General features: G+C 40.9%; 1 protein-coding gene across 4 annotated transcripts; it reads right to left on the bottom strand.

The window, feature by feature from the left end:
* Nucleotides 1–782: 782 nt before the first annotated feature.
* EIF4ENIF1 (eukaryotic translation initiation factor 4E nuclear import factor 1) lies at nucleotides 783–24054 on the bottom strand. 4 transcript variants are annotated; one of them, XM_076353273.1, is made up of 19 exons: nucleotides 24018–24054; nucleotides 23215–23338; nucleotides 19818–19891; nucleotides 18896–19023; nucleotides 18022–18317; nucleotides 17163–17364; nucleotides 15725–15900; nucleotides 12760–12895; nucleotides 12246–12425; nucleotides 9886–10115; nucleotides 8313–8381; nucleotides 7751–7934; nucleotides 7187–7266; nucleotides 6678–6817; nucleotides 6417–6501; nucleotides 5185–5317; nucleotides 3644–3988; nucleotides 3248–3412; nucleotides 783–2692 (listed from the first exon to the last, which is right to left on the bottom strand). In XM_076353273.1, the coding sequence occupies exons 2-19, from the start codon at nucleotides 23308–23310 to the stop codon at nucleotides 2466–2468; spliced, it is 2946 nt and encodes a 981-aa protein (XP_076209388.1). In that variant the 5' UTR covers nucleotides 23311–23338; nucleotides 24018–24054; the 3' UTR covers nucleotides 783–2465. The 4 variants fall into 4 exon arrangements, with proteins under 4 accessions (XP_076209388.1, XP_076209386.1, XP_076209389.1 ...); XM_076353271.1 differs by lacking the exon at nucleotides 24018–24054 and adding an exon at nucleotides 23852–23916; XM_076353274.1 differs by lacking the exon at nucleotides 24018–24054 and adding an exon at nucleotides 23852–23916 and having other exon boundaries at nucleotides 3644–3925.
* Nucleotides 24055–24336: the final 282 nt, after the last annotated feature.

Raw genomic sequence — 24336 nt, 5'->3', positions numbered from 1 at the left:
TCATGAGTGGAAGTAAGCGATGCCTGTGTTCTACTGTGTTAGTGACTGGAAGCTTTTAAGTTTTCTCTAAACTAAGCAGGAAATTCTTTTAAGAAGTCAGATAAGTTGCACAAGAGAAGCAGACTGCTCTAAAGGCAGTGGATCTATTGCTTTTTAGTAGAAATGAATAAAGTTAGAGCTCTGACCTGAGCAAAAAGCTTATCAAATGCATCACCCTCTAGCATTTCCTCTCCTACAAAAAGGAAGTAGGGGTATTTACTTAAATATGTCAGAAATGCTCCCTCTCATGTTACTATGCATATAAGAAGAGAAGTACAGTGATTTCAGACACCCATTCAAGTACTAAATCCTTGCAACAGTGGTTGCTACTCAGCCTGGTAAAAAAACATTTTCCCTAATATTTTTTCTAAGCTTAGAAGTAGATTCCTGCGTAAGTCAGCTGAACTACTGCAGCTGTGCTGGGGTTATCAGCCTTGACTGGAAGGGGGCAGAGTAGAAGCTACGAAGAGCAAACCTCATTCACCCTTTCTTCAGGGCTGGTTAGTTTTACGAGTTGTTCTGGTACACTGGAATCTCATTCCTTACACTTAACCATGGCTGTACAAAAACATTTAAATGCAGCAATTCCATTGTACGTCTTTAGTGAGGCCAGTTACCTTCATCAAAGCAGACTGTTCCTCTCCCCTACATGGAAGATAAGTTTTCTTACTTGGAAAACATGGAACTTTTCTGCAGATTCAGCTCAAACAAGAACAATGCTAAAAATTAGTCAATATACTGACATTATAATTTAGTTTAAGAGCAGTTGATACAGACAGCTGGTAGAATCAACTTTATTTACAGAATGTTACTGGGAAAGTGTCAAGTTAAAAAAGTATGAAAACAATCTTACAAGGACAAGCTGGTGATTGCATGTTTTACAGATTGTTTTAGGAACAACCACTAGAAGTATGGGTGACCCCCAACAGATTCCACATTGGAGATTTCAGCTTGCTATTTCTGTACAACATTGTCTCTGCTGGACTGAAACAAACCCACCACAGCATGCTGGCAATTGTTATAATACAGTCAAGTGATTTTTTTTTTTTCCTGCTGCTGGTTTTGCATTCAGTGAGACCTAAGAAAGAGCAAGTCCGTGAGAATTCTGGTTTTGCTTTCACCTTTTAAAAAAGAGCACAATGGCCTAAGCTAGATAGAGGACATGACAGCAGTACTAGACTCAACACAAGTGAGAAAGTGAAGTGAGGAACCATGCAGTAGAAGGATGGAAGAGAACACTTAACTGTTCAGGAAAGTGAAACGGGCTTAAAAGGAACATAGTATTTTAAAACCAAATATACACAGTAAGATCACAAAATTACCCCATCCTCCCCCTTTCAAGCCACAGAACAAGACTCCAAGGGCAAGTTTCACAGTAACTGCATCAGTAGATGCACGCTAGATTTAGGACAGTTCTTGGGACTCCGTTCTATAAATAGAACTGAAGGCAGTATAGAACATACCACAGCTATGACTGAGGAGTTGAAGGGTGAGGATGTAAAGGCTCCATTTTGATGACCTTTACTAACTGGTTTGAAAGATTAAAACAAGGAAAATACTGCAGCTAAACAAGGACCAGCACCAGCCCTCTTGACAGAACTGTGACCAGTAGGTACCTACAGTCTCTTTGCTTATGGCAGACTAAGATCTGGCTTTATCATTACTGTACCAGGTCCCATCCTCAAGGCTGTTTTGAAGACTAAACAATTCTCATTTGATGGCAAGGAATCAGACCTTTGTTATACAGACAGCAAGATGTGGGCTTTTTACTTTGACACTTTAGCTACACTGAGTGCACAGTACGTGACAGAAGAACGTGAGAGGGAGACCTAGAAGAGATGAGCAGCAAGAAAAGGCAAAGCAACTTTATCCTGTTCACTCACACTTAGGATATGCAACTTTAATCTTAAAGAAAGTCCCACATGTACAATGGAGAAAGATCCAAACCATAGGCACAACTAAAGCTCAACTGTTATCAGCTACTCTTATGTACAGCTGTATAGATTCAAAAAGGCTATTCTATGTGTATATATACAAAAGATTGTTTATACACAAGTCTGTACACAAGGGTCTATACATTTAGTTTTCTGCAGGAGGAATCCATAGCTGCTACCTCTACACTAGAGAATATCAGCACTTCATTCACATATCTTACAAAAACAAAAAATAGACACTTCCAGGATTAAACTGGCTTTGTCTTGCATCTGAATTTCTTCAGGCTTCACTATTCAAGCCATAATGGATCCTTTAGTCTTGATGCAGACATGAGACCAGGACAGGTGCCATGTGCTTTAGTCTCTCAAAAAGAAATTTTGCACAGAGTGCTAAAAATAAAAGCCCCAAAAAACAAACAGAGGTGAAGTCCTGACTATGGACATTTTTATCCAGTCTAAAGAATCACAAGTGTCCCACCCAGTGGTCACTGTTCACTGCCGGTATTCCAGTTCATCTACACTGATGACTTTGGATGGCATGGAAGGGAGAGGCTGCTGCAAGACATCTGAACCAAACCATTTTGCAAGGCCAATGGGAGAGCCACTTCTCTGGCTGGGGCGGTGGTCAAGCTGTGTGTGCCCATGAGATAATCCAGTCCGAGACAGCACATTCTGAGGGGTTGTTTGCGCACCAGCGGGTGATCCCTGTGCTCCAGTGCCTGTGAAACGTAAAGCTATTAGAGGCGGAGTAATACGTTCACCCAACTGAGATTTGCCCAGAGCAATGACTCGATAAGGCATGCGAGCTGAGCGTAGCTTTTACCCGTTCTATTAGCCTTGGGAAATCCAGACCCCACGTTTATTCTCTTGTTAGTACTCCTGTAAACTGCCTGACACTGCCAGTTCTGGACACAGTATCATGCAGGTTTTAACTGGAAGACCAGCATCAAATAGCATTTTGTTTGAGATAGGTGGGTGGCCTCTCACCCAGCAAGGAAGGAAAGACTGCAACACATGCTGCAAGGGGCAGGTCTGTCAATAGCAACATGTATCTTGAAACTGAATGCTTCACTTGGACTTTCTTCTGGCGTAAGAGAGAGTCTGCAGTGGCCAGAACTGCTCTGATACCCACACAAGGTTAGCAATTATGAATATCTAAATTACTGAAGTAGCTTCCTGTTATCACAGTATACTGAAACAGGCCAACAAGTATAGTACCTGGAGCAGGCTAGTCAGTGTTCTAAAACTCACTCCTGTTTTATGTTTTAGCCTACCTGATCGCTGTAGTTGCTGTTGCATCATCGCTAGCTGCAAAGGTGTCCCAGAGCGTGGATTTAAGATGTGATGGCTGGCTGTTGGTAGTGGATAAAAAGGTTGGCCAAGGATGGGAGCAGATATTCCCTGCAAGTGAGACAGGTCCACTCCAGGAGGAAGCATACCTGTGAAACAAGAGTGAGGAAACTTCTTACCTAATAAGCATAAAGAACTGCAAGCAAAACAAACGTTTATATATTTAAATGGGTTGGAATTTGTTGCCTGGTTTTAAAGGTAAGTTTTGATGTAATAAACATTACCAGTAATGAGTATCAGTTTGTGCTGTTCCTAGCACAAAGTCAGTCTTACAGAGAACATGCATTAACTTAAGGGGGAAAAAAAAAAGTATGGATTACCTGCTTGCAGTAGAGGAAGATGTTGCGGATGAACCCCCTGTGCCAGCATTCTCTGGACCAATCCTGGATGCAGTTGATGAGCAGGTCGTACAATTGGTACATGGGGAACAAGGGGTACTTGATGAACAGGACGAAGAAAAGGGCCTCCTGGTACTGGGGAGGCCATTGTAGGAGTCTTTCTACCAGTTGATTTAGGCCTGTAGTCTTGCTCTTTGGTGCAACGATTTGCTTGGGTAAGAGGTGTGGAACATGCAGAGCGTTGCAGTGCAGGTAGTTTGGTACCTAAGGTGGGCAAAGTTTCTTGATCTGCATTCTCCACAGAACTAGACAGTAGGTTATCTGTAGCTAGAATTGAATACAACTATTATAGTCCACAGCTAGAGATTACAGCTAATGAAAATTAAAGCTAATAACTGGCTTTGATAGCTATATTCCAGGAGTAGCTGAACTTTAGTCATATGGATTTAATAGTAAGCATCTGTCTTTCCTGGATGCTTTTGGCCAAATTATATCAAAACAGTAATGAGAAGGAATATGTTCCACAGAAATCCCTTGACAGCAAGCTTAAATTAGGTCACAATCAGCAGTGACTCCACCTGTAATTCTTATTTTTCCTCTTTCTTAGAAATTTTGAACGGGCAGCATGGATGAGTCAGTCCCAAAGGAGACAGGAGGTACAAGGGATCCTCCCTAGACAAGATTATAATTTGGGGTTGTGCCAGAAATCTAGCCTGAAGTGGTTTTTCAGTTTAGATGTGTCTCGGGGTTAGCAGCAGCCTTCTATGTCTGACATCTGCTTGGAAAGATTTGGAACACTAAAGCACCTCAAGAAGCTACTTCCACAGACCATATAGATCAGTTAGACAAGGCCTAAAATATCTTAGAGTCATCTGCTACCAGTTGAGGTAGCAGTAACAGTTGGAGTGCTAAAAAGACAAAAAAAAAAGTCAACTGTATAATAGGAACTGCAAGCTATCTCTGTAGTTACCAGTACTGAAGTACAACATCATGGCAATCAGGCATGTTAGTCTTACTGAGTCAGGCAATCTGTATCAAGCATTTCCTTTTAATAGCCACTTACATCAGTTAGGGTGACAAAATGCTTCCTTGATCTGCTACACTTAAAAGAGCTTAATTGGTCTCAGCTTTGATTGTTCAGTTAAGATGTCTTGAGAGCACTATAAGCTGTTTGTATTCAGTTAGTGGTGTAGAGAGCTATGGAAGCATTATTGTTAATATGCTTGTTCATCAAGAGCAGTTGCAAAGAAACAGTTTTAGTCCAGTGTCACTATTGTGTCACTATTGCTCACAAACTGACAGATAAGAAAAAAAAGGATTTAAACCCAACACTGCTGGAAGAGTGCACCTGGAAGTGCATCCCCTCCGTAGCTCTAACCCTTTCTCTTATTATAGGCTCATTTCTACACCCTCATCTCCACAGATCGGGAATGTCTAAAGTTAGCTTGGGCATATTATGTGCTGAAGCTCTTTGATTCTATTCCAAATCTCTTGTGTGTGTTATTTTAAAGCCATTACAATACCTTCATTTGGCCTCTGATTTTCATCTTTACCATCACTGACTTTCATTTTCCCAGAAACTGGCTCCTCTTTGCTTTTCTCCTTGCTCTCATACATCTTGCGAATCACCGAGGTAGGTGTAAAGGAAGGAGACAGCTGCAGAGAACATAGTAAAAAGCAACGCCTTACTCGGTGCTCATTATCTAGGCCACACTATCTCAGTTGTGGGTGGACACCAGTTCTAGCACACCCTTTCCATTTAAAGCTCTTTTGAATCAGCCACTGTGTGCCCATCATTTTACTTCACCTTGTTTCATAGCTTTATTCTATAGTTTAAGCACTTCTCTTTAGCTTTTGCGGAAGTCCGATATTATTAAAACCAGCAGATGTTCTCAAAGTTAAATATACCTTTAACAGGATTGAAGCTGTATTTTAAGTTACAGCTGTTTCCTTTTTGCTATTGGTTCAGAACAGCAGCTCAACACGAGTTCCTACAGAGCTGCCTTATCTGTATTAACTCAGGGCTGACAGATCTGCAGAGAACTATTGTCTCATTTGTATTTTTCCCCCAACGTTACACAGCATCTGTGGAAGCTACTCATTTGATATACAAACAAAAGTACTTGTTTGATTTAACAGCTCATAGTCTGTGTTAGTCCTGAGCTGCAAGCAAGTACTTGACTGATTTATTGGAAAATTTACATCAAAGCAACATTCTACATAGTACTGAAGGCAGTGAGGCAACACCTTGACTTTGAGATTTTATTTATTTTCAGAGTGACCCTGAAGCTCTTAGGTAATATTTCAACCTTACAGACACTTAGATTAGTCACTTCATACCTGAAGACCAGTGTTCTCTAAAGCAGCTAATGGTTTTCAGCACTCGTCTTCTGAAAATTTAAGTACCAAAATACGAGGGCCTGAGTTTTCATAGTTATCTTCCTTTGGTTTCAGAAGACCAGGTCAAGGTAGTATTAATGGTTCTTCTTCAGTTTTAGGTAAGATAGTGGTCAGAAAAGGCTGTTTTCCAAAGTGAAGACATTGAGTTAAGCATGAAGTGTAATTCATTCTTGCATCATGTGGCCACCAATATAACCATTATTAATGGTTATAAACAGTTGATTGGTAATGGTTATAAATGAATGTTTAACTCCTCTATGGTATCCCTTTCTCTCATTGATTACAATTGCTATAGTCTAGTTACTGCAGACACTTTTACAGCTTTTCCTACAATCATTATACATTAGGTACTGACCATGCTGGTAATGGATGCTGTAGGGGCTGGAGAAGATGCATTCCCTCTGTGTCCTGGTGCAGGTGATTTAGTCACTCGCTGCTGCCTGTTAACAGACAGGAAGTTAGTAAGAAGCAGCTCTACTCTTGGCACAGAATGGAAGGCAGGATTGCCAAGAACCAGTACAAGCTCGAGTCACTAGTACTAACATCTAGTGAAAGAAAATACGCACTTAAAATCAGTTGACAGAGTACCCCTTAAATTTTGCAGTCAGATACTCACCTGTTTCTGTAGCCATCTCTGCTTTTGTCTATTTGTGGTTTACCAAAGCCATGCTGATAGTAGTTTGCTGCCTGTATGGCTAAGTCATGTGGCAATGCTAGTCCCTCTAATGCAGCTTGCTGTATTTCCAAGGGACTCATCTGGAGTTGCATAAAAAACACACAAATCAGAGCTTGTATTTGGTTGGGTGTTTTTTTAAGATACTGAAGATTTACTGCTATAGCTACGAATGTCTTCGAAGTGTCTGTCCACCAACAGCCATCTGTTTTATGGACAGACAATAGAAGTTTCAAAAAATCTTGTACTTCAGGTACTTTAAGATGGGTCCAATCGCAGTGAGGTTTTGAGACTGTATTAAATTAGACTTTGCATCCTCACACTCAAAATGAACTTAATTAAGCATAAACATCTGAATGCAAGAGTTAAGTATGTGTTTCCACCAGTTAGTTCTAGACCACACAATATAAAAAGAGATGAATACACATTAAGCAAAACGCATTTAGTCTAACCTGTGCAGCAACTGGACTCATGGGCTTCCTTACACCTGGAAATGGATCACCAAGCAATTGCTGAGAACCTTGTCCAAAACCTAAAGAACATTCAACAGTTGCATTTAAAAGGACTAACAATTTCTTTCAATACATACAATCTACATCCCCAAGTTAAACAATTCTACATGAATTAAGGATTACTCCCAGCTCATCCCTTAAGTCTACACAGAGCTATGTCTTTTCCTTGTCACTAGGCTGGAGAGCTACAGGGAGGCTACTGGTAGTGTTTTGCAATACAAACGGCCAAGTAGTTCCTGAAAATTGGCTTCTTATACAGTAGCTGAGCACATTACTCCACACCAGAATTTACTGTGAGGTCTAATTGATCTGTCAGACATCTACACTTTTTGGAGATTAGTTTAACATTAGAGACTAGTAAGTAAAAAGGCATCTTGCACTCAAGAGGCAGAGACTGACCTAGCTGCCCACCAAGTGCTGGGAAGTTCTTATTGTTCTGTAAAGCATTCTTTAAAACAAACTCAAGTAAAAGAAAAGAAAAAACTGTTTTGCAACCAGTCTCACCAATGGGTGAAGATATTCTATGACGCAGGTAATCTGCAGAAGCAGCTCGAGTTGGAAACACAGGTGGAATAGGGGGAGAAGGTGCTCTTTGTGTCAGTAAAGAGGCTGAAGGTTCCAAACCACCTATCAGGCCACTTAAGACATTTGATGAAGCAGGTCTGGTAATGGGTGGACCAAGAAGTTCCTAAGAATAAGTAATGAAAAATGTTCAAAATACAATCAATTTATACAAACGAGCTCATTTTACTAGACTACAGGCTACACTATTCATAGCAAGTTAAAGAGACAAGGTGGACTTGTGCAACTAGATACACCAAATCTGGATTGCCCTTAGAATTAGGCACTTAGCCAGGCTTTTCATTTTCAAGTTGTAATCATAGGAAATAGCATGACAAGACAAATTTCTAAGTAAACTGAACTAGTGACTAGTTCTCTTTCCTCTATAGGAAGTCATGTCTGACTACTGATGTCATAATTGCCTTAAATGTCTTCTTTTCAAATAATTTTTGTTTTCCTATTGGGAATGCCCTTTTAAGTACTTTCCCCCACCAATAAGAAGTACCTGTAGAATATTCTTTGATAGAGGCTGGCCTGGCATCTCTGGAGGTGACAATAAGTGGCTCTCAAGACTCTAAGAAAATGAAAACATTGTAAATTAGATGTAGATACAACAAGCATCAGACTCATTAAGAGACAAGCCACATTTGTCTCAGTGACAGAAATAATTTCACCTGTTCTGTTAGAAGCATAGTTTATGCATCAGTCAAATGAAATTCCAGCAAAGCCAAGGGCTGAGCTGGCTCATAGATCTTCCCTAGCTAAGAAAACGCCTAGTGCTAGATTGCATACAGGTAGTCCAGTGTGCCTTATTCAAGTTTGAGTAAGATATATGAATACATATAATTGTGTAAACTGGAGATGAACCATTGGGCCAAGTGGTCAACTGAAACTATGCAAACACTGAAAAGTGTTTGTATATTAGAGAAATTATTTAAGATATTCTTCTATGCATCAAAATTACATGTCAATATAAAGGGACAGTCAGAAACAAGAGTCTTGATTTAAGTGTGAAATCAGTCTGCAAATTCCTCACAGGCTAAATTTACATTCTTTACTATCTTTTAGTGAAGTGGGATGAGGCTAAAAGTCCTTGGGTAGAGTTTGGCAAGAAAAACAGATGCTTTAGACTTACTCAGTTATTAGAAGTATTTTATGATGCCAGAAGTAGTTATTGAGAGCTTTGGGTCAAGCATACTGTTTAGGCAGTTAGTAGCAAGATGAAATTTCATACTACAATCTCAGTCTAAAGCCTAGTATCAGTTGTTTAATATTAATCTTTCAGCTAACAAGTACTCAGTTCAGTTTTATCTTAGTGCAAATAATTTTAAAACCCAAGTTTAAAATATTAGGTTGTGCACTGACATACCTCTATCAAAACAAAAGTCATCAAAGCAAGACATCTGAGCTTCAGGTAAGTGTTAATTGTACGCACACTACAAGCATTTTAAGAGATGCCTTTTCATAGCAGCACTGAGGCAACCATTAAACCACTAGCAAGTCTTCCATAAAGAGTGGACTGATGATATCTGTTATATAGACAGTACCTTTTCTACAGATGTATTTGTTCTTATTAAATAAGGTTCAGACAGGATGAGTTCAAGTGTAGGAGAATCTTAGACACTAGTCAAAATGTCCTCTATAGTAGGAGATTCAGCCCTTTCATCATACAGGGCCTTTTTGGGGGCAAGTATTTATAGTCTTCAAGTCCAGATATTAATCAATTTGACTAGATATTCACATAGGTCCACTTTCAAGGTGGCAATTATTAGACTTCTCACATTAATTAGAGTTCTGAGCCTTTCAGAAACTTAACATGAAATCATCCCTGTGAACTCTGACCTGAAAAAAGGCCCACTTTCAGTTACTTTGGCTAGGGAAAAGAGACCAAAGCACCTCCCTTACATTCCCCTCCAAGCAACAATATTCTGAATGTAAGCCTGTATTTAATATCATGCTGCTGTATCCAGTCAAGGCTCACATGTTATCAGAAGGGTTGTGTAAGGGGTTTCCAGTTCATAACACATCTTAGCACAGATCCATTTACAGTTCAGAAGAACCAGGTGTCTGCTACTTACATTGACTTTGGGCTGTGAAGGTAGAGTCCCACTTGCCTTCATACTGCTGACCAGTTTGTTAAATGCAGTCATATCTCCATCTTTCTTGATCTGTCTGGAGCCAGTGACATTCAATGCTTCCTCCATTTGCTCGGCCATAAATGGAGTAGCAATTTTCCCCTCCTGATCCACTTTCAGGCCTTTTAGCCCAGCTTCAACTTCTTCCACTGAAAGTACAACTCCTGAATGTGCTGAGAAATACAGGAGAAATACTGGTAAACCATGGTTCTCTGTTTACAAGTGAGCTAATAATTCTTGTGCAGGTGTTTTCAAACAACTTGTATTCAACAAGGAACAGCCAAAAACTTATCTTCTGATATTCAAACTAGCTGTCAAACCATGTCTGACCTGTGTTTAGACTGATATTCTAATATTTAAATTAGGAGTATTGCCATGCACAACTACAGGCATGTAAGATTCCACAAGAACCTGTTTAGGTTTCAACTGATAAGCTCTCACTAGCTTTTATTTATCCTGCAAGACATGTCATTACCACATTTTACAACTTCACCTGCTTTTAGTAGAGAATATTCATCTGACAACAGAGTTTGTTCTCTTTCAATTAGGAAAGTTCCATTTATCTTATACTCCAGGAGATCAGATGGTCTTACAGCCACAGTGTAAGCGATGTCAAATTGTCTGAAGCTATCATAAGTAGAGAGAATACATACCTGGAAAATTTAGATACTTTGGAGACTCAGTTACACACTTAGTTTGGTGTGCATAAAGTTTGAAGTAGATTTTTTTTTCCCTCAGAAATTAAAGCCACTATAGAAAGATTTCACTGGCATAACCAGAATAAGGTACGAGTGTTATTAAGCCGTACTTTTTCCCTGTGTATACACATATAAATATCTATCAGTGCCCAACATCAAGGCTAGACATGCTTTATGGACCTACTAACACACATCACAAGGTATGACACCTTAAGAGAAAAGGAAGAAGAGACAGGAGCATGCCATGGGTTGCTGTAGCAGATGGTGGACCAAAGAAATAAGATTTACTGGAAATTTGGGCAAGAAGGTGGAGAAAAGAAACAATGATGCAGACATGCAGTATGGAACATGAGGAAAAACATGATGTTGGTGGAGAGGAATTGACCTGAAAACTCCACAACACTTGAAGAACTGTACAGCATTTTATGGGAATACAGAACCCACATCAGGTACTTTTGAATGAATGGAAGCTTCCCCACAAGTTTTTGTTCCTTCATCCTTGCTTTGTGAGGATCAAAGTTTAAAAAGCTTTTAGTAGGAAAGTCAGACTAAGCAGAACAACAGAAAAGACTTGTAGTTCTATTTAAGTCAAATTAAGAAAAAGTTCTCCACATGTTAGCCAACACTCCCTACTCCCAGACTGGATGCTTAAGAATATTTGCAGGGCTTGGATGCTTTCCTTCCTAGCTACTTCACACAAATCACAGAGTAGCATTACCTTTTGTTCAGTCCAGCTTACATGGCAATACATGCTGCTTGCCAAAGAGAAACCAATTTGGAATTAGACCGTAAGATTTCAAAGAACACATGCATTTTGTACCCTCCATGCATGCTATGGGCCCAAACATGCAAATCTCTAACTTGGATCTGCCCTTGAACATTAAGCTTAAAGTCAGCCCTGAACTCTGTTTAGAACAGCCGATGCTAGCAAAAGTGAATTCTAACAGACTAAGTTCCCTGAAATCCTGTGATTCTAGCCAAGTTAGCATAACTAAGACAATCTGTTCCTATGTTGTAGCTCTATGTTAATTATTTAATTCATGCACTGAACAGCAAGCACAGACCACTGTGCTTCAAGTGCTAGCAACAGCCATGAGAAGTTCAAGTTTACAGTATGCACTTGGAAAAATTGACATCCTCAAGCCACTGTTCATCTTTTTAGATACTGATACTTCATGGATCAATGTGATCCATTATAGATGCTTGCAAGAATGACTTACACGTTAAGTTTTTGGTAAAGCCAGAGTTTAAATGCCACACAGTTTCAGAGCTGGCATTATCAGTCTCCAGTATGAAAAATGTATGTAAATGCCATAGACAAAGCTGGAAACTTAGGTCAAGACTTGCATCATCTTAACTTATGATTATTACTGGCCAGTAAAGCAGTCTGACGGAGTCCTGATGTCATCCTGTGATTAGGATGAAAAGAAGCAGTGACGATATTGACACAACTGAGATTTGTTGAATACTGGGGTTTCAGTACTGTAAGTAAACCTATAATACTTCCTACTCCTGGACTTGGCAGTTGAGGTTTCCAGAATACCAAGCCTCTTGCCTTGAGATACTGCATCACAAGAACTTGACAATATCTGAAGAGGCACTTACTGCTCTCTCTAAGCTTTTCCTTGTTGGCTGAAAGACTTGAGAGAAGAGGTTTTAAGTCCACTTTGGCTTTCTGTAGCATTTCTAGGATGTCCACTTTGTTTTCAGAGTGGTCTTCCAATGGAATGGGAGCAAAGTAGTTTCCAGAGTTCTGGCCAGGGGAGAGAATGGCTTGCTCTAGACCTGAAACAGCAAAACCAGGAGCACTGCGACATCAGTTTACCAACCCAATGCCTCAAGATGAACATACACTGGTAACCAACTTCAACATGTCACTGAAAAGTTATGCCTCACACCCCTTGCCCAAGATCAGCTGGGAAGTCATCAGGAGCATGACAAGAACACTTATAAAAAAGAACTTATAGCTGCTTACTCTAAGAGCTTCCAAAAGAACATCAAGTGCTTAAACTGTGGGAGAATTCACTATCCTAAAGCTTTATCTGCCATGTTCTTACTGAATGAGTAGGAAGGAATATGGAAGGAGGCTATCTGACCCTGTATTGTCCTATAGTCTTACCTGCTAGCCTCTCCAGTTCCTCATGTGGTGTAGATCTCAAGCTGCTTGACCGACTTCCAGAACGACTAGGATTAGAAAACCACCTGCTGAACCTGCTGGCAGACACTGAACCTTCCCCCAGCACATCCTCTATCATCTAGATTATGGGGGGGGGGGAAAGAAAAAAAAGAGATAATCTTAACAGAAGCAAGATCAGCAACATCTTTGAGAAGCTTTCCTGTGCAACCAAGATTCTTCTGCTACAGACAACTAGATGCTACTCTCAGAGTTTAGAAGCTTTGAACTGCTTTTTTTCCCCTTTCCAATATGGCAGCATTTGCATAGTCAGTTAGCATAACCCATCATACATCTTTTATTTATACAAAATATTTGTTCAGAGTAAAACTATAACTGAAACAGCATAATCAGAGATTCCAAAGACCATTAACTACACCATTTTAAAGTGGATGTGCAAAAAAAATTGAGAAGCATTTGCCACAAGAATGAAAACATATTATAATAACTAGTAATTTTGACAGCCAGATGGCTCAAGGCTGGTCCCTGTCACTGTACAGCAGGAGTACTGATCCATTGAATTTTCTGCAACCACGATTCAATTCAGTTCCAGCACTGGCCAAGGACAGTGCCTGGAAAGAAGTGCAGAGACTACTCCTTGACTTGTGAGCATCCCACAACGGCTGGGGGAGAAAGACAGTAAGGACTACTTGCTTGCACTTCACATGCTGAACCATTCTGGGACTAAGAGGGTTGCATTCTTCAAGTCAATGGAGTCTGTGTCATCAGCAAAGTACTGGCAGCTAGCACCTTCTCCCTCCAGACAGAACTGAGGTCACTAAGCAGTACTTCATAGAGTTAGTCTGTCAGAAGTCACTACAGTTTATAGCAACTGTTTACTTCTTTGCTAATTATTACAAGTATTTAAAAACCAGTGCATTATAAAATTTAACTTAAACTAAAGCTTTTCCTATCTTGCAAGATAGTATCCAGTTAAAAGCCTGCTCAATAAGCACCAGTGCAGTTTCACCATGCAGCACATTTACTTTTAGACAAAAGAAGAACAGCTTCCTTCTGCCAGAGAAGCTGTTTTCTCTAAAACAAGGGGCACTCAACACTATTTCCAACAGCAAAAACAAGATAGCGTTGATCCATTTGGTTTTAATTGTTTGAATCTAACAGGTTAGAAGAATTAAGACAGTTATGTCAGGAAGTGTACAAATCTACTGTAACACTTGTCACAGACATATCGCCAATACAAAAAAAGAATATTACGATATGCTCTGGCTAGTCTGAAACCCACTTTTGTGACAAATTATAACATCTGCCCACTAAAGTTTCATTAGCAGATATTTTGTGACTTGGGAATTCCCTGCTTTTGGAAGGAGTCACCATCTTGCAGATATGCTGAAAATCAGATTGTCAAGACTAAAGACACATCATTTACATCTTCTATAGGGAGAACAAACTCTCCACTGTATTTGTTGAATTACTGCCACCGTATGATGAACCTTTTTTAATGCAAGCAGCTTTTCCATATTAAAGACTAGGTCAGGATTCTATTTCTTTAAACCTTAACGTTTCTAAACGATGTATCAGATCTGTTTCTTTGCTATCAGAATACAACTTTTTTTTTTAAACACATTTACCTTTCTACAACACTAAGCCTTTTTACTCAAATTCTATCTACTAATCAGTTATACCATCTAGAATAGTCAAGAATAGCTTTTCTTCCTGGTGACGGAGAGATCAAGAATAGAAATATCAGCAGTTTATGAATTAGGCCCATGCTTAATCAGTACTTGCTGGACCTGCTTACCCCTTCTTGTGGTGAAGAGGAAAAAAGCACGCTAAGATACAGACCAGTTATAGCTTTCAGACTAAAAACAGTGAACACCAACCATCCACTATTACCTCTAGAGATTGGATGTTCAAGAACTGTACGCTATCAACAGAAGTACCAGAATCCCCATCAAATCATGGCTGGAGGTACAAATCCACTATTGGAAGAAACTTGCGGTGCAGCTGTCAGTCTTTCTTCATAGTCTTGTTACTACCTTCTAGGTATGAGTAGCAATCTAAGTATGACTTGGGCTACACAGAGTATTTACTAGTCACATCAATAACTTTGTTTAAACATGCTTTTGATTGAATTAGTAGGCTATGTTTGTTTTTCCAGCTCAGTAGTAATAGTTCTAAATAATGAATTAACCACTATACAGAGGTTTAAGCAATAAAGATTAAAACCCTCTCAGACATACATCCTTTCAGCCATGTTACTGGTATTGATAACGATGCAATGTCTCAGAGACAGTATTCATCAGGTGTCTCCAGGCTTACTGCTTTTCAGGAAGCTTGCACAAAATATCCATTTGCTGCAATTCCAAGACTTAGCTGCAAAAGGCTTTTTTCAGCTGTACAAAGTTTGTACAGTGAATCTTCTCTGAACATATCTAATACTTCCAAAGAAGATCCATCCAGGATGCTGATTTTGAGTTTTCAAGTAACAATCAAAAGAAAGAAAAGATAATCAGCTACTCTGCCTCATACACTTTCTTTGGAAATACAGCCAGTCCCAGGGATAACATTTTAGAAGTAACATCATAGAACCGTTTAGGTTAAAAAAGACCTTTAAGATCATCAAGTCCAACCGTTAACCTAGCACTGCCAAGTCCACCGCTAAACCATGTCCCTAAGCACCACATCTACACATCTTTTAAATACCTCCAGGGATGGTGACTCAGTCACTTCCCTGGGCAGCTGTTCCAATGCTTGACAACCCTTTCAGTGAAGATTAACATCCTAACACTCCAAAGCTAAACCTCTGCAAATTCATCTTAACTTACACACTGCATAAAGCAACTTTCACAAAGCAAGAAGTTTTAGCTTTCATTGAATGCAGCAGCAGCAAAAATGCTTCTCATGAATACAGCCAGTCTTAAAAAAAAAACCAAACAAAAAACCACCTCACCGAAGCCAGGCCAGGAACACTTTTATCCAAGTTAAAGAATTCATTGAAGTCAAACTCTCCTGGAGCTGGTTCTTGTAAAACGGCTTCCCTAGGAACTTCTTGATCTGCTGGAGTTTCATTGGCAAGGACAGTTTGCACTTCATCCTCTTCTGCCACTCCACCATTGCATTCTATCCCTTAAAGAGAAAAATCAAATGCTGAGTCACTGAACTTGACCATTTCCTGCAGGAACAGTGCCTAACAGTCAATGTATTTGCCTAGGAATTCGAAGCACAGGACCAAAGTAATGTAGCCACCTATGTGCTATTTCATCAGTTATATTGTGCCGGCTCCAATCTGCCACAACAGAAACTAGGGCCCACTAGAACTCTAGCACAGTCTTAATTACAGACTAAAAGCTCTATCTACTTCAAGGAAATAAGAATTGCCATAGAATCATGCACAACTGTATCCTGATCAACGCAGGAAGTACACAGAACAGATCAGATGTTATGTCACACCAAGCAGATACAGCTGTTACAGTAAGTTAACAGCTACTGCTGTTTTTCCATCAAGAATCCTTTGGCAGCTCCTGCTTTCTTCCTAGATGGCCCAGAGAGCAGACTCCCTGAAAGCTGGTACTTGACATGAGTTTTCTTAATACTGTCAAGATATGACAAATATTGCTCCTACTCCTCCAGCAGGAGGAAAGCACGTGTCATATTAACGACTTACCAAGCTTGCACAGGTGCTGCAAAAAAGCTGTGACATGACTACAAACCTAGTATGCTTGAAATTGTACTACATTTTAGTTAAGTGAATACACAACTGAACCTGAACTCTTCAGGTTTATATTGTCCACCTGCAGAATTTCTAGCATTAGGAAGTCATCTTCTCTCTTGCTCAGAAAAGTTTAAACTACAGCTTTTGCAGTGGTAATAATAATGGTAGACTTGAAGTCCAATGACTGCAGACAAATTCAGATAGTCTCCAAATTCAGCTTAAAGCTATATTACTGGCAGCTGTATGTCCAAATCAGTGTTACTAATGCTAGTATTTCTATAAGAAAAAATATTTCAAGTACCTCAGAGCATTAGCTTAGCTTAAACCAAGCCTTTAGCAACCAGCAGGATATAAAAAAAATGGACAAGACCCTTTTAATAGCCTACAAATTCCTGATATCATTCAACATCCATACAAGTTTCTTTTCCAGCCTCTCAGTCCTGCCTTTCTTTTGGAAAAAAAAAAATAGTATTTTATCACTTAAAGGTATCTGCAATCTGAAAGATCAATCATGGGCCTTACGTCTTCTGCTTCAGGATGACCAAAAGCTATGCAAGTTTAAGACTGATAAACTGCATTATTCTTTACACTTGCCTGGACCTATAACAAGCACCTCTATATCTAGCAATATGCCATACTAGCAGACAAGCAAAGTTTCTGTCAAATTTGCCATTACCTTCTTTTAGTGAGGCTGTACGTCTTCTTGTACGCTTTCTCCCTTTGTGATCTTCCTCCAAAATTTTATCATCAAAGCCTGTGAGCTCAATGGTTTCAGACTGACTTGTAGGACCAGCAGAGAACCACTCAGGTTCCTCTTCAGTGTAAGAGTCATTCCTTCTTCGCTCTCCAAAGACACGTTTGCTGTCACCAAATTCCCTCTGAAGTGGGATATTAAAAACATTAACCATTAATGCTGTTTCATAAGATTCCTCCCTGACCTCCAAAGCAAATGACAACCTTTTCACACTAGTTCTGGGCTTTTTTTTTTTTTTTTTAAAGGTTTAAACACACACTCAGCATGCTTAGTAAGCTTTTAAATTTTAAGAACTTGATAGTTGAATTTCTGCTTTATTACACTGAAGGCTATTGGTTTGCAAGTGCCTATATAAACTCAGTTTTGTATCCTGAGAGGTAGGCTAGTGGTTCCTCTTTTTTTTTTCCCCCCTTAAAAATGCCTGAAAGCATTGAAAGCTTCCATCTGCTGAGATTAAAGACAGTGCTCACTGACAACTGCTAGGTCAAGAGCAATGAACGAATTATTAGACTTTTGAATATCTTGCTATTAAGTCTACACAGGAGAGGTCTGCAAGATACACAGTATTAGATGTATCCCAGCTGAGCTGTCAGAAGGATTGACAACTAAGTTCAAGTACTGAGTGCTCATCCTTTAAACCATAAAGGTTCTTCTAAGAAGAAACAGCCTACTTGCACAGAACACTCAACTGCTCCATGCAGTTAACCTGCCCCTGTTGCTTGTAGTGCAAAGTGTCCAAAACCTCTAATTTAATATGCAATTAGGAAAAGAAAAAACAAACCCTGAAGCGTTTATCTTTGTAGTCCCTGTCACGATCTCGGTCTCTTGCATCTCTAGAATCACGTATGTCTTTTTCACCACCCCGGTGGTCTTTATCAAAATTACGAGAAGAGATAATTCTTCCACTGCCAATCCTGCGGCCACCAATAACACGGACACCATCATTCTCCTTCTCTAATGGGCTCCCTGCTCGACGTGAGCTAATAGCTGCAGTTACATGACAGCCGCCTCCAAAGCTTCGCCTTTGTGGACTTAAGACTACATCCAAGTCATCTTCTTTCACTCGCTCTCTTGGATCTACAAGTCAAGGACCAAGCAAAAAGCATTGAGTTTTATGTATTAGTAAATAAAAGCTAGTTAGCTGTATAATAGCCTTCTGTTCCATAGCCTTGCTGCTTTTCCAGAGCTCTTTGAAGGAAAACACTCATGATTTATTTTTGCAAAGCTAATCTAGCCGAGACCACAGGAAGTGCAGAGGACAAAAAACTTAAATTTACAGTTGGATATTGAGGAATCATTGCGGTCTCCTAGGAAGTACCTGCTTTCCCACTATAGACCTTCGAAGTAATCAGCCTTGAATTGTAGGGAAATTGTCCCCTGCACTTGCATTATTGCATATATATTTACTATTATATAGCACGAATAGTAGGATATAATAACTGACTGCTACCTAAGTTTGTTCTTCGGTAACAGTTACCAGAATACCTGAAACTAGACTATAGTCGGAGCAACCAAGATTTCCTTGACACTTATTCTATGCAGTCAAACAATTTTCAGAGAGACTTTGTTTAGTCTCATTTGTGTCATCCCAAAGGAAAGGTTTTGCCAACAGCCTATGTTCAGTTTTGAGTTTTGTGCTGTAAGAACACACTTACCTACTATCCTACGCATAAGAGAAGTCCGATCTGAATCCAAATCTTTTTTAAAGCTTTCCACTGGTGAAGTTCTTCCTGAACTCGGATATAAAGATGCATGCCACTTCTCTGGATCCCAGACACCATCACTATGAAAATAAGATTGCAGGATTGTTTGCTACTTGTAGTCTAATAAATAAGTCATAGTACTGCTGCTGAAAACCTAGAATTCACTGACTAGCAATCTGTACAAGTGAAACATTTCTCATACCCAACTTCTAAACCTTTGCCTTACTATATTACGCCATACATGGTATTCTGGATCCCTTCTGTAACAGTAAGGAAGTTTAATACCCAGCATCAGATTATAACGACTATCACTAGTTATCGGTGAAGTTTGCCTGGTACACTGAAAAATAGCTCAAGGAGATCATATGCCGCTGTTCTTAAGCATTCAGAAAGTTCTACCTCAATCTCATACTTACTTGTACAATAAATCAGTCTGAATAGTAAAGATATTGCTGTTTAGCAAACTTACAAACACAAGCCAAGAACACTCTCACCTTCATTTTTAAATGAGGTACACTGTCAACATGGGAGAGAAATCCATCTCAGCTTGCTGCAACATGACCTAGTTGGTCTGTGCTATACAGCCACTTACATTCTTGGTAGTTTTTCCTGCAAGTCTGTAAGACTTGTGTTGTGTGAAGTTATTTTCTGCCGGATCTCATAATATAACCTTTGTTCAAAGCACAAAACTCCTAGCTAGAGCATTAAGCCTTTCCTAGTAGATTAGTACTTCTGAAAACATTGTCATACACTAAGCTCTGGAGCACATAGATCTCGCATCAACGTAAGTGCGCTTCTTAGCTAAGAATTTTTTGCAATTTAAACTTTTATTTTGAAAGAAATATATATAGTTTTTGTATAATCAAGAAAATACCTGTCATATTTTTCAGAAAGACAAGAAGGTCTTTGCTTAGAGTAGGGACGCTCTTTAATATCCAGCAATTCCTCCTAGAAAGAACAAGAAGTTAGTTCCAATTTTCACCCAGACAAGATTCAAGTGACCCAAAATATCAATTCCAGACTGCCTGTTCAGTTTAGTGGTTTAATTTGACAACCCAAGTTTCCCAACATGTTGTTTCATTTCCTGTGAAATACTGCAGTGAAAAGTTGACATTAGACAGCAAGTTTATTTTTCAGTTCTTCTACCAGTGGCCACTGAGCAAACACTTACTTGAAGCTCTAAGCTTTACTAGGTCAGGTTCAGACCTCATTAACACTTCAAAGGCTGTTCACATCATACATGTTTACCTATTCACTTCCCCGGACAGTTCAGCTTATAAGCAAGACAGGCATCACTGATACTGGAGCTAGTAAGTTCTCAAGATGGAATCAAAATTGCTATGTTTAATGCTATATAAGATTCAGCAGGTAAAAAAAGCATTATCACAATACCAGTTACTAATGTAGATCTGGAAATTCCAGACAAGCTTGCCATTTCTGACCACCACCAATTCCAAGATATCTAAATGTATGTTATACAATTATCCACTCTACCCAACACGAAATCAATGCTGAATGATTACTTCAGTTTTCCCACTTTCCACCAGCTTTCAAATACAGTCCTTAGTTTACTACTGCACAGCCCTGAGCAGTTAGTCATTTGAGGCAGACTAGCAATCAATCTACAGTTTCACTGCAGTTTGCTACATTTAAAAAGTATTATTAATGGTGTGATCATCAGTGCTCTGAATCAGTGTTAACTTGGCTGCAGTCAAGATGCACATTTCTAATTAGTCTTACTTATTCTCCCTAGATTACCTTTCTTCAATCTGCCTCACTCCCAACTGTACTAAATTGATTCAGAACTGTGCAGAACTCAGTGGGCAGCTGGAAGGATAAAGAAATCCTAACAGCAGACACCACACATCAGCCAAACTGAAGAAGGAAATCTCTTTACCTTTTTCCCCCCAAGAACACAGTATCCTCTAGAGTTTTTACATCATTATCCCCACGTGATTAAAATCAGTTCATTAGCTATGAGAGGTTGATATTTGAAAGTTTCCAGATGGCAGCTTGGTAGCTGGACAAAACCTTAATATGCACACTCACATACATGTACATCCAAGCATCACCCTGCACCAGTCTTCAGCAAAAAGAGTTCCATTAAAGGGAGGGAGACTGGCCTCTCTGCCCACAGCTTCCCAAAATAAACCTTGATCTATGAGGAACATCAGTGCTGTAATACTATCACAGCCTGATGCAGATATCACAAGTAGTAACAGCACTGTCCATCACCAGACTTGAAATTAACTATTTTGTTGGCCACAAGAGGGAGTCTGGGCTCTCAATCAGATCCTATTGCAATTCTTCCACTTAACTGAGGAAAATTTGAATTGTTTCTTGGCTTTCGCTCATTAGCTGTACACCTTTGGAGCAACAGCTTCCAAAGAACTAGAAAAGACACAGCTTGGACTGTATAACACTCGTAATAGAGGAGATTAACACTGGCACTTCCAGAGTGTGCTTTGGGTTTGGGTTTTCTTGTTTAATTCACACACTAGTACTTTTAAGTGGGTGGGGGGAAAGGTGTGTTTAGCTGTTATTAAACAGTTTTATTCAAACAGTTTAGAAGGATTCATAGTATGAGCCAATTGTTTTCCTACTGTAGTAAATGAATATAAACCATTGAAGGAAGTGAGTCCCCACTCCAAATCAGCAGCACATGTCCTGAAACAGTGTTCCTCCCATCCCTAATTAGTAGGAAACAAGATCATGTGAAAATGGCTTACGATGTTGATTCCATGAGCACCTTAAAGCAGCTATATTTAAGGTGCTACTTGTAAAAAAACCCAGAAAACCCCCATACAATACAAGATATTTTAACACAGATTGATTTCTGGTGTTTCTTGACTTTAGACTCCTTGGAAACCAACAGATAAACAAGACTAGATGCCTTCTGGCACTAGTTCTGCAACATTATCCTGATCAGAAACTATAGGAACTGAATTAACGAAACTGAAGCTACAAATGCATCAGTTTCAGTGTACAGCTACCACCAGCACTAGCTGACTACTGCCCAAAAAAAAGCAAGCAGAATTTGAAGCTGCATTCAGTTACTACTCTTGAGAGGAGTTGGGCAAGACTAAGCAAGTATAGATACCGCTTTACCAACAGCAGAAGTTTAAAGACAGCTCCTCTCCCACACTTTAGAGTTAATTGACTAACAAGATCTGAACAATAGTATGCCTTGCATCTTAGACAGTTAAGTGTACATCTTTGCTAAGAAGTTAGAGAGAAGTAGAAAGCCATACTATTCCCATGTAAGTTTTGCCAGTTCTGAAGTACTTGGTTTATTGTTGATGTCTAGTTAAAATAAGCTAGCCCTACTATCTCGAACGAACAGAGCTACAATGATAATTTTTTTCTCTTAAAAAAACAACCTACTAGGAAGCTAACAGTTCAGAATTCCTCAAGTAAGATAACACAGTCAGCAACAGTACACTGTCTCACCCTGTTCCACGCTTCAGGCCATTTGTTGCAAAGTACCTTAATAGATTTCCACAAAGCAATGACCACCTGTTCCCACAGCTTTCAGCAATGGGAAAGTCAGCCACCATTAAAGACTAGAAAGGGTCTAAGAGCATGTTTCAGCAGTGGTACCAAAACCCCAAACAAGGTTTGAACCTTAAGCCCCGCAGCATATCAAACTCACTTAGTATTGAAAGAATCTTTATTTGCAAGTTATTTAGTTACTGGTCTTCCACTCATGCATACATTTAGGTATCGCAGCTAAACAAAAGCACTTGTGTTAAAGTTTTAACACTAAGCACTGTTTGGAGTCATAAGTGCTTAGGCTTCCAGCAGCAAAATATGAGCAAGTCCAAGATTACAAAAGGCATCTTAGTAAACACGTTAAAGCTCCTGATAAGATCTGGTGTGCTGTATATTCCAAGGAAGTGGCATCTACTATAAGGAAACATTTTAGTCAACTTCTTAAAGGAACATTGCTAAAAGTAGAACTACGAAGTGCAAGTGCTTGAGAAAGCTGGTAGAACAACATACTTCAGTCTCTACCATAATGTCTCCAGCACATGCTGTGAGGTGCTCAGATATTAAAATAAGGTGGTGGGAATCAAAAGTATATCAAGGACAGGATTGCACAGCTACATCACATTTAACAAGTTGCTCATTTTATACCACCCTGCAAATCCTAATCCAGGCAAAGGCTTTTCAGCCTTCACTTTACTACACAGAAGCCTCCACCTCCCACTCTACTTCTGTGACCAATAGCTCCATGCGCAACTTTTAAGAGGAAAGGGGAGAGAGCTAACCTTTGTATAACGATGTGGGTATTTTGTTGTAATTCTGTTCAACTCCAGGAAAGCATCACCATTTTCAGTTTCTGTTATGCCTCCTCTTTTATCCATGGTTACGTTAAAGCCTTTGACCACGGACCTAATTAAAGCAAAACCAAGCCGTCAGATTTTGAGACATATATTTCTAGCGGGTGCATTTTCCTTCCAGCCTAACACAACAGATAAGAAACGCATTCCCTAACAGCATTTCTTTCCTACTTGCAGCTTCCCCCACCTCAACTAAGCAGCTCTCGATGAAATATTTAACCCGCTCCCGAAGCCCAGCCAGACCTGCCCCACGCCCCAGAACAGCAGCCCAGCTCCTAAGCAGCTTTAGCACAACAAAGATCCCCCCGTGGGCACGACCGGGGGAAGAGGTGGCGAGCGCCAGCGCCGGGGGGGGCGCGGGGCCGCCGGGACACCCCCCGCGGCGCCCGGAGGGGACGGGCGCCACTCGCGCGGCGGCGGGGGCAGCGCGGCCCACGGCGCGGCCGAGGCCTCGTCCCAAAGCACCGGAGCGGCGGCGGGGCAGGTGACTCAGCGGATCCTCACCTGCGCCGACGGCCCTGCCGCTCCCCCCCCCCCACCTCTGCGCCCAGGCGGTCGCACTCACCGCGCCGGCGGCGGGTCTCCCGACGGCGCTCCGCTCCGCTGAAGGCCTTACCGCCGCCCGCGGCGTTTCCTGCCCCCGGCCACCGGCTCCGCTTCGCCCCTGCCTGCCCGCCCCCCCCGGCGGCGCCCTGCGCCGCGCTCGCCCCCCTTACGCGCCACACGCGCACCGGGCCGGCGCCGTCCCCCGCCCGCCTCCGCTCGCGCGGCTCCGGCCCCCTCCGCGCTGGCTCGCGCGCCCTCTCCCTATTCGCCCGACTCTATCTCTCCTCAGCCGCCGTAACCGGGGCCTTCCGCTACCCACCCCGCACCCATTTAATGGCCCGCGCGCAGGCGCGGCGGCGGGCGCGCGCACCGGGGCTCCCCCGCGCGGCGCCTGACCGGGAAAGGCGGGCGGCGGCGGCGGGGCCGCGCTCCCCCGCTGTCGGGCGGCGTGTCCCCGCCGCGGGCTAGCCCGCCGAGCCGTCGTCTCACCTTGCGAGCGCTGCG

Source organism: Aptenodytes patagonicus, chromosome 15 (assembly GCF_965638725.1).
Source record: "Aptenodytes patagonicus chromosome 15, bAptPat1.pri.cur, whole genome shotgun sequence".
NCBI classification, from domain to species: Eukaryota; Metazoa; Chordata; class Aves; order Sphenisciformes; family Spheniscidae; genus Aptenodytes; species Aptenodytes patagonicus.
The sequence above is the reverse complement of the archived record's forward strand: the minus strand, read 5'-3'. Positions and strand labels throughout refer to the sequence as shown.